Genomic DNA, 14654 nt, shown 5'->3' on the forward strand with positions numbered 1-14654 from the left:
GGATAAGCCTGCAGAGAAACCTAATGAAGAGAAGAAAGATGAGAAACCAGCAGGTAAATAAGTCTGGACTCAAGCCTCATGTCATAATTGTGACTGTGATGACTCGTGTGTACAAGCTTTTTTCTCGTGCGTGATCTGTTCATTTCTCTTATGAGCAGCTACAGAAATGACTTTAATAGTCAGCAAACCAAACACACTTCTATTGCTCAGGAAAAAAGCTCAAGATTTGGTATGACTAAGCTCTATTCAAATGGAGTTTCACTTGCAGGAAATGGTACCTAATAGAGTTTCAAAGTCAGAATCCCGGACAAAACGTGTTATGCTAATTTGGGGTCTAAAAACAGTAGTCTGTTTAGCCAACCTGCCATGAGGTGTGTGGCTGTATGTGTAGAATACGTTATGTAAGACAGTAAGACAGCACATACAATAACTTACAGAACGGCACTAGAAAATGCATCTGTTTAACATTAACAGCAGTGTTTTTTTAAAGTAGCACCAGGTCCTCATCAAGTATGCTGTGCCTCCCTTCTACAGAGTCTGCCCCTGCGGCCGCTCCTGCACCTGCACCTGCCCCCACGGCTGCCCCAGCCCCGGCTCCTGCACCTGGTGGAGACAAGCCACCAGGGGAGGGGGGCGAAGGGTAAGAAACAAACCAAAGGAGGGTTGATGGGTTCAAGGGGGTTAGGCTACACCTATTCACACAGGACCAAAATGTGACTTCAAGACAAAAGAATAGCTCTAAGAACAGATTTGAGAAAAACGTTGATCGTGCATGACAGTCTTCCTTTAACTTCATAAGAGCACCGTCATGTGCACAGAACGATCATCTCCCGCCTCATGCTTCAGTAGGATTTGAAATGGTTTGACAATTTCCAACTTAGTTCAATGTCTATTTAGTTTCACCCATTTCGTTGTTAGTAATTTCCGTTATTTCTCTGATTATCTGTATCTGATTAACTTAGTTCAATGCCTAATCAGTTTCACCCATTTCGTTGTTAGTAATTTCCGTCATTTCTCTGATTATCTGGATCTGATTATCTGTATTACTTATCCTGCTGCCATGAAATGTGCTAGCATAAGCTACATCAATGAAATGAGACTGAATACCTCAAGAGACTTTACTCTACTTTTATTTTATTCTAGACCATTATCTAATCGGATTGTAAGGCGATAACGTAATTATAAAACACATTCTTGTATTACTTTCAGTTTTACTCTGTTTCATCAAAAAACCTGGAGCTTGGAAGCTACATCCTGACTTCGCGTCGTTCATGAACAGAGTTAGGCTGGCTGTCTATAGACCCTTTTATGACCCATGTGTTAGGATACACACTTGGAGGACAGTACATTGCCTTGAAGGTCTGAGAGCAGATGTATATGCGATTAATTAGTTAATTAAATTAATTGAGTTAGTTTTGGCAGGGTTGGCAGTATTCACCGGTGTGCAACTCGCAGTACACACACACCTTTCAACAGATTACACGATGCACACAAATTAGATTAGTGAATTAACAGATCCCGGGATTACCGGGCCTCTGAGGAGACTGTGGGGCAACAGGCCCAAAGACAAATAAAAAACTGTGTTGGAGTGACAGCACTGTGAGGGAGTTACAAATGTCTCCTTTGAAGTAATATGAGTAAAGTTGTTAGGCGGTAGATAAGATACTCTTGACAGCAAAAGTAAAAAAACACAGAAGATTCTTCAAACAATGATAATCCAAAAGCACAAAAGATAGTGGCAAAAGGGAAAAATAAAAAACACGGAAGGCTACTTAGGGAAGCACACTTCCGAAATGCGGCTGAGAACCGCACAACCAAAACAATTCTAACACACGAGACTTGAGACTGCAACTCAATGAAGTACTTGAGAGTACCGACTTGCCTTGTAGTAATGACTAACATCGCAGTGAAGAGCAAGTGCAAAAAGCCAGGTATTTATACCCGGCTGACAAAGTACAATAGCTACAATACAGGAACAGGTGAGAACACCAATTAAAACATTGGCACGAATAGACTAAAACCAGGGTGCAGTCATGTCCTTTGGCCGCCAATTTGGGCCGCCAATGTCCCAAATGGTCACAGTGTCTGTCCCCAATCGTGACAAGAGTAGCGTAGAGTATAAAATTAAATCCATCAACATGGTGTTTCATCAACTGTTTAGTTTATAATTTATAGTTTATTGTTGCATGAAACTAATTTGTGACAGGAGACCCCATATGAATCATTGCAGAAAAGAAAAAAAATCGATAGGCTATCTGTTTGTGAGATAAACAGGATTTAGAATATCATGGCCCAAGGGTGTCCGTGGACTGTTGATGGTTAATGCTTTCATTTAAATATTTCTCAGGAAGTAGGTATAATAGATTTTACTAATGGCTCTGTGTTATAACAAAATGTTCCATTATTGTGATTAATTGATTTTCCACTGGTGCTCAGTAGTATGGACCTAAGATGATCGAATAATTTAAATCTGATGAGATTTGTATGGGAGCCTGTAAGTCCTACTACTGTCCAGTAGGGGGAAACACTCTCTCAGTCCAAATCAAGGGCTAGTTGGTTTTATGGTGGCAGGGGATTGTTTTTTTTTAGGTTTAGCTTCTTGTCATGGGCATGACATTACATTAATATTAAGTTGGTAAATGTGTAACATTTGTGTTTTTGATGTCTGTGTCAGTGTTTGTACTGAAAAAATGGAAACACATTTCAGGTGTTCATGTTCTGTTGTTGCAGGCAGGAGGAGGAGCCACCTGCACCACGGCCTATAGTGATAAACAGGTATGCGGATCAGCTCCTTCGTGATATTGCCCTACGAATGAAGGAGCGAACAGATATCTACAAGGATAAGGTTAAGGACCCATACGACTCTTCCCCTGAGAGGAGCCTTCCAGCCAGTAAGTATGACCTATGACCTTTAGAGCTCAAGTATACTTTTACATTCTTAGTTCCTGCTCCTAAGTCTACTTCAACTCTCACTTCACATAGCGCCACTGTACACAAAGGAGGAGTATAAACTCAAACTGGAGGAAGACAAAAGGAGGCAAGAGGAAGCGGAGCAGAAGAAGAAGGAGGCAGAGGAAAAGAAAAAAAAGGACGCAGAAGAGAAGAAGAAAAAAGATGAGGAGGCAAAGAAACAGAAAGAGGAGGAGGAAAAGAAAAAGAAAGAGGAGGAGCCACCAGAAGAGGCCAAACCCATAGGAAAATCCTTCTGCCCAAAGATCTCATGTACGTTTGTGGATGTTCTCCTGAATCCCATAGAGGACAAGATGGACAAGCACCTCGGCACCTCCGTGGACCCTTTCTCAGGTGAGATGGCAGGGTCAGGATTATTTGATGTTTGAAATAAACGAGTATTCCTGTGGCCAAACCAGTAGGGCAAGTTGCTGAAAATACCACCCAGTTTGATGCCCAGGGAGCACCCATACTGATACAATTATGACTCTACAACACTTCAAGCTTTGGATAAAAGTGTCTACTAAATATATTGGAAAATGTAAAGGAAAGCTGTTTTAAATAGTTTTTGTTTTACTTCAAGCTTTCTCTGTATCTGTTCTAGGTTTATTAAGTGTATCAGTCGTGAATCTCCAAGTTTGGTCATCAATTCTTCAATCTAGCTTTCTTAGTTCCCTTAGTTCCCCTCAGCATCTGATCTATCTGTACAGATTCTCTTCTGAACTGTGCTCTGTAAAATTCTCCCATCTATTTCGCCTGCTCTCTCTGACGCTCACTTGCACTGTGTCCCCTCTTTCCTCTACCTCTCCTCTCTCTCTCTGTAGATCGCCGCTACCTTGTCTGGTTGGGTGTGATCTCCACTGCCTTCAACTACAACCTCTGGTTTATCACTGCTCGCATGACCTTCCCTTACCACACACCAGAGGCCATCCCTATCTGGTTCGCATTTGACCTGATTGCAGATTCCATCTACATCTTCGACATGATCTTTTTCCAGCAACGCATGCAGTTTGTGAAGGGCGGTGACGTTATAGTGAGTGAGAGACTAAATGTTGTGGGTTGTAGTTAGGCAGGTGAAGGAGTAATCCTGTTTAGGTTATTATGAGTGTTTAGTTTAAGAATCTGAGAGTTGAAGCAATGCCTTCTACATGCATTTAAGGAATTTGTTGGCATGTCTTGTTGTCTTGAGGTGTGGTTAAAGTATGAGGGGCTTTAGACAGTCAAGTCTGAGCGATGGAGGAGAGAGAACTTGCTATGGCTGGGTGAAATTATTAAAAAATAATTATACTATTTCAATAAAGGGATCACATGGCTAGATTTAAAATGGTAGAATCTCTTTCAAATATTATCATACATTTTTCCCCAGTATGACAAAGTTCAAACGAAGAAACACTACAGGGAATCCAAAAAGTTCCAGGTACTAAACACGCGTGGAGTAATACACTATGGGTGTTGTGTGTTAGTGTTATGTGTGAGATTTCAGTGATAGATTATATATCATTATTTGAGTCTGTGCATATGTAAATATGTGTGTGTGTGTGTGTTTGTGTAGATCTCAGTGTTCCTTAGTATACTGACTAAACTGATTTTACTCTCTTTCTTCAACAGTATGCACTGTTATCCGTTGCGCCCGTTGACCTGCTCTACATCCCCTTTGGGTTCAAGTCCATTTTCAGAGCCAATCGCCTGCTGCGGGTATGTCCATCTGTTTCCCCATTTCAGATTATTTTCTTTCCCCATTTCTTTCTGGGTTATGTACATATCATGCGGCAGAGCTGCATTCAGTGAAGGTCGTACTGGATGCTGGTACAACACTGATTACCACAGTTAATTAAGACCTTTGTCAGGTTTTTAATGGCACACACGACACACTGGAACACACACGTGCATATATGGAGGCGCAGATGATACACAGATATAGCTGTCTCTCTCACCAGATGACTACAGCTCAGTAGACTCACTGTGTAATTGTTTAGAGCAAAGAATAAATGGAGGGATGAGCCAAAATGTTGGACAAAACAGAACCAAATAAGGACAAAACAGAGATTATTGTGTTTGGCAGCAAAGCGAAGAGAATTAGTATTAGCAGACACCTCAACTCTGAAAACCAATGAACCACCTTATACTCACAAGGTGACTTGCGTGCCTTCAGACGGAGGTCTTGAGTGGTGGGGTTTGAGGATAAGGGTCTGGATCAAAGTTGTGTTTCAAGTCAAGCACTAACTGCAGATTCCTGTGCTCCTACAGTCCGAGGCCTTCGATGAGTTCAGTGACCGGCTGGAGGCGTACATGACCAAGGCCTACATCTGGAGGTATGGGAGGACTTTTCCTGAGAGTTACTCTTTTCAGGCCTTTTTTCCTGCTTATAGAATTCAAACACAAGCACTTGAATTGTGGGTATTTATTTTCTGTGCTACGTCTGCCTCTGGTTGAAAGCAATACTTAAGGCTCTTTGCTCGTACCGAGTTTGACTGTACATAAGCTGAATGCTCATTCACCAGTATTCACACGAAGTGTAGGCATTACAACCTTGCCTGCTGCTCGTCCTTTGTTAATCATTTTTAAGAGACTTTTCTGCCCAGTGCTCAGCAGTCTGCCCTAATCTGCCCTCAGAGTCACCCGCACCATTGGCTATCTGCTTTTCGTTCTGCACATCAATGCCTGTGTCTACTATGAGGCTTCAGCCTATGAAGGTATTGGAGCCACCAAATGGGCCTACAGTGGAAACGGCAGTGCGTAAGTGAACTAATTTCTTACACAGTGCAACACACACATACACACAACTAAACACACATCAATTAGAACATCAATTATTCATTTAATGATAAAGCATCATAGCTATACTGAATTGTCGGGTCTGAATTGTTTTCTCTTTCTATTTTGCCCTGTTCCCACGTTCTTTCCCCCCCCTCCCCCTTATGTCCTCTACATATGTTTTACGCATATGGCTTCCTCTGACCTGTCCATTTCCATCTCTTTTTCTCTTTCTCCTTCTCGACCGTTGTTCTGTAATAGCTACTTGACCTGTTTCTTCTATGCGGAGAAATCCCTGCTAATGATAGCAGAGCTGCCGTTTCCATAGACAGTTTTCGGTCAGTTCTTTCAGATGGGGAACTACTTTTTTGGGTCGGTTTTTTTGTCCACAATTCTCGGACAGGTAGAACATTTATTCCCTGCCGTTGCCTGCAAGCATTTGTAACCTTATCCTGCTTTCTGCCCATGCTTCTCGTGACTGAGCCTTGGCTTGTCATTTTGAGCTCTTAAAATGTTTGTTCTGCAATGTGTGTTGCGATGCGTGTTCTCCTGCTTTGTCCTCATTGTTCATTGGCTGGGCCAGTCTGGTTCAGATTAGGTGCATTTGGTGCCGGTACTGTGGGTCTGAGGCTTTGAGCTATGGCAATGGAGTGATGTATTTGACCATTCGGGCCTAAACATTGTGATTGCGTCCATGTGAGGTTCCTAGTCTGTCATAACATGCAGGGTCACTCCAATGCATTGGAACAACGAATAGAAAGAAGTAAAGCTGTAATGGCATTGGTTGCCGAGTCAGCTAGCGAGATCTTATTCACTTCCATCTGCCACCACCATAACGTCATGGCTATGGACAGATAAATACTTTAGTTCAGATTAATGGTTGGTCCATGACTGTTTGCCAGTGAAGGGAGCTCTTTTTTATATCACATTTGTGTAATTTGAAAGCAAAATCAAAGTTTTGTTGAGTTTCTGTATTTTGCCCCTGTGTGTAGACGCTGTGCATTTGGATTTAGGTTTTGTGTTGCGGTGGAGTAGCCCCTATTGCCTTTTGGTTTCTGGTGTTGTGTTCGAAGCCTGGTGTTTGTGTGAGGCTATGTAGTTGAGCAGTGATACTGTAACTGTGGGCTTTGAAACAGTATGTCTGAGATGTGTTAGGCTATGTTCACATAACCGCTTTTTTGAAGCAGTCACATTATAATCCTATGGAGTAGACAGTTCTTTCTTTTGGAAGATTTTTTTCTGCAGCTCAGGGCATTTTTCAGTTGATAAAAGTTCAACTTCTTAGGAAAAAAACACCCTATGCTTTTTTGACAGCTGACCAATCACAAGAGGAGCAGCAACACCTGTGTTGCGTCCCATTGCATTTTTTTTAAATTGAGAATTTAGGCATTTAGCGTATTATGTTCGATCTGAGCACAATAAACTCTATGACATGACAGTTAAACTGTATCACCAATATTCATTTGTGGAGTAAAACTGGATAGGTCTTAAGAGTTTTTGGTTAGTGTTAGATGCAGATACTAGCAAAATTAGCCTGTTAGCTAAAGTTATCTCTACATTAGCATAAATTGTTATGGTAGCAAAAGACGCTCTCGCGCTCTTTTTCTACCTGAAAAAGCACTCTGACCACCTGTTTTCATCAGAAAAAGACGTTCCGTGTGAACACAGCCTTACAGTGTGTTTGGAGCACTACAGCTGCCTCTGTACCTTCTGTTCCTCTGTGTTCTCGATGTCCTTTGCTGCATCTTTTTGCTTCTGACTGGAGAAAAGCTGATCAGTGTGCCTGCGAGCTGAGAATGCTTTTCTTACATTGTTTATATTGCAAGCACTTGATGTCTGTGTGACGGTGGTCAAACTGAGGACTGACGAATACTGCAACTGCTTAGTTATTTAAACAACACATTAATCACACACAAGTAAAACAGCGCACAAACAATTTAAACAACAATGCACATATTTCACAAATATAACACACTACCTGTTCATGCACAAACATCACAGTTGAAACACAGCATCTGCACCAATAAAATCAAATGACACAATACATTCAGTATGACAGTACGGTTAGCTAGCTTACGGAACGTGAAGAATGGAAATTCTGAGCGAACTAGCTAGCTAATCAGTGTGTATTATGAACCTCGTGGTATACAAAATATAATCAAACTCTCTGCCCATTGATAAAACTGCTTTTCAAACAACACAATACATACTAATCATATAAACTACATGTAATATGTCGAAGTTGTCGACATTCATTGCATTTATCAATCTGGAAGTTTATAAATCGTGAGGGTCATTTTGTACAGAGGACCTACCGTTGACTGGCAAACTTTTTCTGTCTAGTAACGGCAACAGTACACATATATAAACTGCAGACCTGCAGTACACCACAGCTCCAAAGGTGGCTTCAAAACACCAACATTATTTACAACTGCAGAATTATGGAGAAACTCATTATATAGTTAAACGGATTTTCAACTCCGATACATCTGGAATCTATATATTTTTGTACTTTTCCAAAGGATGTTCTGTGATACAATATTGCAGCAGAGCAGCCTACATATATAAAATTCTGTAAGATATTTGCAGATTGATAATGGAATTATTATAAAGGTATTAGCTGTTATTGGTTCTTCAGACTGACACTTCAAATGGTTTCCAGTCACCATGCATGATTCCACATTGCAATGAGAAATGTTTGGTAAGGAACATTGCTGACTGCAAATCTGCCTGTCTTTCTCTTTCTCCCCTATCTGCCTTCAGGTACCTGCGCTGTTATTATTATGCTGTGCGAACACTTGTCAATATTGGAGGACTTGATGAGCCACACTCAGTCTTTGAGATCTCGTTTCAGTTGTCAAACTTTATCGTTGGTGTCTTTGTGTTCTCAGGCTTAATTGGACAGGTAAAATGCTTCCCAGTACAGTGAGGCTCCCCAGCTGGCAATCAGTATAACTGGAGATCTACTAGGTCATAGAACTTCTAGACCCCCCTAGAACCTCAGAAAAGACATGGCTGTTGAGGAATGTGTATGCACTGTGGACCACAATGTCTACTGGAATTTAAGTTTATAGGCATTAAGTTACTCCAAAGTTAAGTTACTTTCCTTACGAGTGGCAGAACCATTCCTTTTCTAACATATAATTTCACTCTACCTTTCAAATATGCACCTGTCCACAGTAAGATGTAGCTGTCTGTTTGTTCATATATTTATGCTAAATTGTGTGAGTGAGTGTGTGTGCGTGAAAGAGAGAGTCTGCTATTGGGTTTGCCTAAGGTTATGCTATTGTCTACAGATGAGGGATGTCATCGGGGCAGCCACCGCTGGTCAGACCTATTTCCGCAACTCCATGGACAACTGTATGTCCTATATGGTGATCAACAAAATTCCCAAGCTGGTGCAAGGCCGTGTGCGCACCTGGTACAACTACACCTGGGACGCTCAGGGCATGCTGGGTAAGTCCATTCTGAGAAGGAACAACTTTTGTGTGGATATCCCCAAAGGTTTGGATGTGACAGCCTGGGGCTGGGGGGGGTATCTTATGAGGGGACTAGAGAGCCTCAGATAGTACTATAACTTGATGCTAAATGTAACGAACCCAGCTCACGGGCACGAAACATAAAGGGGAGGCCACGCAGAATTGAGTATATAATAATAATATGTTATTTTTTAAGGGTTACAAGTATATAGTTTATCTATTAATTATAGGAAAACGTGGGGTGAATGTCAGTGTTGTGGAGAGAAACAAAAGATGTAATGGTAAGTCAGTTAAATGGTAATATAAAACAAACGACGACGACGACAATCCAAAATCCAACGAGTATCCACAATCCAATCACTATTCTACGACCAATCCAAAACCAACTGCCGGGTATCCAAACGCTCCTCGAATGCAGTCTGCTCAGGGCTTTTGTAGCCCCTCCAATTACTGCTACACCTGTTCCCAATCACCTGCTTTCGAGATAGACAGAACAGGCATGCAAATATCATGGGGGCAGGGCCTAGACCCACCCAGGGTCGTAACATAAATTACATTATTCTGATTGCTGGGATCAGAAAATGTTTTCATTTTTTTTCCTGAGATTTGTGGGAGGCTGTGTTGTGATTGATGGACTGTCTCCCTACTCAGATGAGTCAGAGCTGCTGGACAAAATGCCCCTGGTCATGAAAACAGCCATTGCTGTGGACATTAACCTGACCACCTTCCAGAAGATAGAACTCTTCAAGGTTGGACATCAACACAACATTCACTTTGTGTGTGTGTGTGTGTGTGTGTGTGTGTGTGTGTGTGTGTGTGTGTGTGTGTGTGTGTGTGTGTGTGTGTGTGTGTGTGTGTGTGTGTGTGTGTGTGTGTGTGTGTGTAATGAATTGAGGTGATTAGAAATATACTCTCTGCAAAAACACTTTTTTTACCCAGGGCTGTGATGGCCAGATGCTTGTGGACATGTTACTGAGGCTCAAGTCCATTATCTACTTGCCTGGAGACTTTGTGGTGAAGAAGGTGAGGTTCTGATAAATCATTCTCCCCTATAGTGAGGAAAGGCTCTGAGTTTTAGCAGCCCCTCTTCCATATCTGACCACACATTTTATGTGCAGGGAGACATCGGTAAGGAGATGTACATCATCAAATCAGGGGCTGTGCAGGTGGTGGGAGGTCCAGATAATTCCATCGTCTTTGTAACACTGAAGGCAGGATGTGTGTTTGGGGAGATCAGGTAATAGCAGCATGCTATTATTAGCATACCTTTTTTTTTTTAGCATATCTTCGTTTAATACCCTGAAAGTAAATCATCTGGCTTTTTCCACAGTCTGTTGCAGTCATCAGCTAATGGAGGCAACCGCAGAACAGCAAACGTAAAGGCCCACGGCTTTCTCAACCTCTTTGTGCTGGAGAAGAAAGATCTGTTTGACATCCTGGTCCACTACCCAGCGTCCCAGAAGGTGCTGGCCAGGAAGGGGAAGTAAGTAGTCCTGTGTGGCTGTGAGGTCATAGGTCAATACAGTGACAACCAATTACATCCAGACCTGGTGAAATTACTCAAACCGACGTCTCCAATGATGATCAGGCACAGTGTTTGTATTTCAGTCTTAAGAGAAGACTGCAATGACCAATGTGAATTTTCCCTTTCAGGCTACTGATGAAAGCGAAGGGTCCGGCGGCTGCCAAGGCGGCAGAGGACAAGAAGAAGGGACTGACTCTGTTCGGACCCAAACCCCCCACCCCAAAGTTTCTCCGCCTTTTCGGCGCTGGACTTAACAAACAAAGCCTCTTGGAAAGGATGAAGGTAAAGACATATCAGAAAACCGCCAATATTTAGAGCTCCAAATGAATGTAGTTTAAACAGAACTTCTTTGATATTTACCCCTCCCCCACCTGTCTCTAGTAGCTTCATGCTTCACATAGAGGTTAGTTCACACCAACATATTCAACCACAGCTCAAACATATTTATTCTTTTACAGGCTGCTGCTAATTCATCATAAATATCCAAACCATGAACTCCGGTGACCAAAGAAACTAAAGATTTCAGTGTGCAGTATCTCAATACCACAAGATGAAATCGGCTTTTTTCAGTTGTATGTGAATAGTATTACATGTTTTGGGAGGCTTTGTGAAAAAAAACTGCTTGTGCTTAGATGAATGTAAAGAGTGAAACATGATATCAGATACATATGTAAAAGCTGTGTCTGAGTTCACCATAAGCTGGTGGTATGTTTCATAGTGGTATGTTTGTGTAAAACTGAGGGTTACAGCCATTTATCAGCTCCACTTTGAGAAGTGGGTGAACCACAGTGTTTGAGAGGAGAACAGTGCCCATTAGAATAAATTAAATATACTAAATATTTGTATATATTTAAATATATGAAACCACAAGTAATTTTTATACTTAAGGTTGTAACACATCATGTTGTACAATACACATTTCAACAGAGAAATAAAGAGATTTGTTTTTTAAGAAATCAAGGCATTGTGTTTTTTACTCTCTTACTGAGTAGAAAACAAGGAAATTACACGTTTCATGGACTGGCTCAATTTATAAATGTATACATCTAACATAGATACAGTAATCTTACCAGCCTTCTGCATAGTTTTGCACTCCATATTTGTATTGTTGGATTTTAGTAGTGTGGTAATTTTTCATACAGTGAGAAAAGTGGCCTGTGCATAAGCTGTTTTGTGCACCCAAATAGGCAAACTTGCTAACTCCATTTTTTTCTACCATGGACTATTGTGTGAAAGACAATAATGATATAATTTAAATAAAACATCATAGCCGACATTGTAAACATCTGAACTTCAACTTAATTTATATATGTAAAAAGCAAGAAAAAGCCTACTTGGTAACTCAATAGTGCTATTAGTGTGAATCATTAAGTAGCCAGAATCAGAAACAGAAAAAGAAAATGAGGGCAACTTTAGTGTGTTTATGACCACAGTCCTTTTTATGGGTTTTGTAAATGATGAACACTCATACCTGCTGGTGTTGGTGGTAACGTAACATTCCGCAAAGCATTATGGGGCAAACTATTACACACATGGAAGCGCCGTACCCCCTTGCATGCTACAATATAGTGTTATTGAACTTGTAATTAAGGTAAAACATATTTCTTCACTTCTTTAATACTTCATAAATTACAGAGTTGAGATCATACAGAGGCATATATGCACATAAAACCTACCCTGGATCTTTTCTCTCTCCAGTTAACACAGCAATACATTGAAGAGAGTTTAATAAATGTAAGGACCTCTCTGTGAGTACAATCAATGAAATACACAAGCTCTATGTTGTCCAGGGATCAGTGAGTTATAAGTGGGACCTTCCAGTGTGTGCTCAGCTCTGTAAGTCATACTTACAGTGAGTCCCAATCTGCTCTATTAGAGTGGGTCAATCCCCGTTGACATCAATGAGGGGCCATGGGATGATCTCTAGTGGTGCACTCAGCTCTCCTACTGGGGGGTAGGGTCTGTTAGCTGGGGGGGGGACTTAAGGACCGAGCAGTGGTAGAGATGCGAGGGGAATTAGTGGGTCTAAAAGCACTAATAGCATCAGGCAAAGCGTGGCTAAGGACAACAGCAGTGAGGCAGAGTGAGGAGGAGAAGCGCGCTCGCAGCAGCCTCTCAAAGATGTTCAGCAAGCTGAAGAGTGTTCTGAAGGGGCCCACGCCTCCGGTTACTGACCCACCTCGAGCAGCCTCCCCAGCCCCTGCTCCTGCTCCTGCTCCTGCTCCTGCTCCTGCTCCTGAACCTGCCAAGGTGAGGCTCCCACTGATTCTCACTTAGTAATAGAGTAATAAAGACATTTGTATTGTGTATGTATGTATTGTGTATGTATGTATTGTGTATTTGCATTTTGTGTGTGCACATTGTACGTCGCTTTGGATAAGCGTCTGCTAAATGACTACATGTAAATGTTAATGTAAAGTATGTGTTAGATGAGAGGTTAAAATTGTGAAACATTTTAAGTTTCTGCTTTTACGTAGTGTACCTGTTAGTGTTTTCTAGTTCAGCAGAGATAAACTGTAAACTGCACGTCCACAAGGTGATGAGAAGGCTGGTGTAGAGCTGGATTTAGAGCATCTCGCATGAAGAGGAGTTTTCTTTTGACACAGCTGTATGAAGCATCAGAAGATTATTGTTTCTGTAGAAAAGTGGGTTTTAATAGGTAGTGAGTTTTTTTGGAAGTTGAATTGAATTGGCAGGGGATTTCATTATTGTAGCCATCTGAATTGGTGGGCTATTCTTAATTTTCTTACTTGGTTTGGATGGTGTGGGAAAAAATCAAATGGGGCTGATTGATAATGGATATATAGTTTTGTGTCAAATTAAAATGGTATGGAATTAGATGCTTTTATGTGGTTTGATTATGTGGCATTACATTTCCATGCATACCAACTCAGGTGTAGCTCAAATAATAACAATAATAATAAACTTTATTTGTAAAGCACCTTTCATTCAAAACAATGCAGCTCAAAGTGCTTAACAGCAAAGAAAGTACGTGCACAAAGAAATTACATGCACAGTCCTTCCTCTGGGGATATGCTGAAGGTGCATAATGGTTGTGTAGAGTGTGTGAGGTGAAAAAGGAGAGAGCATCTTTTAATAGGATTGCATCGGTCTTTCTGAGAGTTGGCTGACTGAGCAGAATCCCAGTGAACATAACTGAGGTATAGCATTTTGACATTAGGGTGTAGACATGTTTTCAAAATTGAAGGGTTTTGAAGTTGGTAATGGATATAGAGTTTTGTTGAGTTGGGTGATGCTGAGTTGTGAGTTATATGAATATGACAATTTTATGGGCTGGGACTTTAGTTTCAAGTGCTGCTAAGTAGGGGTAACTTACAGTGGATCTTCTGTGTGATTTAGTGTAGAGTGGTTTAGTTGTGTGTAGACAATTTGTACTTGTCTGTGTTGAGGCCTTTAAAAGTCTTTAAAAACTCTATACAGAATACTCAATACAGGGATTTTTTCCCCTTGTCACATGCACGGTGTGCCAGGGGGTTTAGGTCTTGGGTAGTAAAGCTCTTTAAAGTAACACTATAACAATTTGACACTTTTTGAGGTATGGTTTTATACGCAGGTAGTTTTGGTACCATCCTTAAATACATTTTTATAGCATATGGTCATGTAAAGGACCGATAAACACCTGTGTCTTTCTCACTAGCCAGCCAGGATATGCCCTATGCAGTTCTGTGTTCCGGGCTGGAACACCCAGCAAAATTGGAAGAAAAGCATTCACACCGCTGACATTGCCAGCAATACTGCCAAAAGACACCAGTTGTGTTGGATAGCTTCTATCAGTGTCAACTGGGCTGTTGGTGGTGTTTGCAAGGTTGTTGCATACCTTTTAGGTAGTTAGCTTGGTAGTTTTGGAACATAAATCCTTATTGCTGCTTTAAGACAATGGTGCAATATACATGAATACAATTAAATTGAATCTATATCACTCTACT

At 41.2% G+C, this 14654-nt stretch overlaps 1 protein-coding gene across 1 annotated transcript; it reads left to right on the top strand.

Moving 5' to 3' along the window:
- Positions 1 to 497: 497 nt before the first annotated feature.
- Positions 498 to 11663, top strand: LOC105897215 (cyclic nucleotide-gated cation channel beta-3-like). Its single transcript, XM_031584461.2, has 16 exons — positions 498 to 640; positions 2731 to 2891; positions 2983 to 3303; positions 3774 to 3982; positions 4316 to 4366; positions 4558 to 4644; positions 5197 to 5261; positions 5563 to 5685; positions 8467 to 8608; positions 9000 to 9159; positions 9834 to 9931; positions 10122 to 10205; positions 10301 to 10419; positions 10513 to 10665; positions 10836 to 10989; positions 11166 to 11663. Exons 1-16 carry the CDS (start codon positions 513 to 515, stop codon positions 11184 to 11186), a joined length of 2076 nt encoding a protein of 691 aa, XP_031440321.2. The 5' UTR covers positions 498 to 512; the 3' UTR covers positions 11187 to 11663.
- Positions 11664 to 14654: the final 2991 nt, after the last annotated feature.

This window comes from Clupea harengus, chromosome 17, assembly GCF_900700415.2.
Source record: "Clupea harengus chromosome 17, Ch_v2.0.2, whole genome shotgun sequence".
In the NCBI taxonomy this organism is placed as follows: domain Eukaryota; kingdom Metazoa; phylum Chordata; class Actinopteri; order Clupeiformes; family Clupeidae; genus Clupea; species Clupea harengus.

Coding starts and splice junctions, on each gene's coding strand:
- LOC105897215 (XM_031584461.2), top strand. CDS start 513: ATGCTGTGCCTCCCTTCTACAGAGTCTGCCCCTGCGGCCGCTCCTGCA. Junction 3,304..3,773: donor CTCCGTGGACCCTTTCTCAG/GTGAGATGGCAG, acceptor CTCTCTCTGTAG/ATCGCCGCTACCTTGTCTGG. Junction 10,206..10,300: donor GAGACTTTGTGGTGAAGAAG/GTGAGGTTCTGA, acceptor TTTTATGTGCAG/GGAGACATCGGTAAGGAGAT.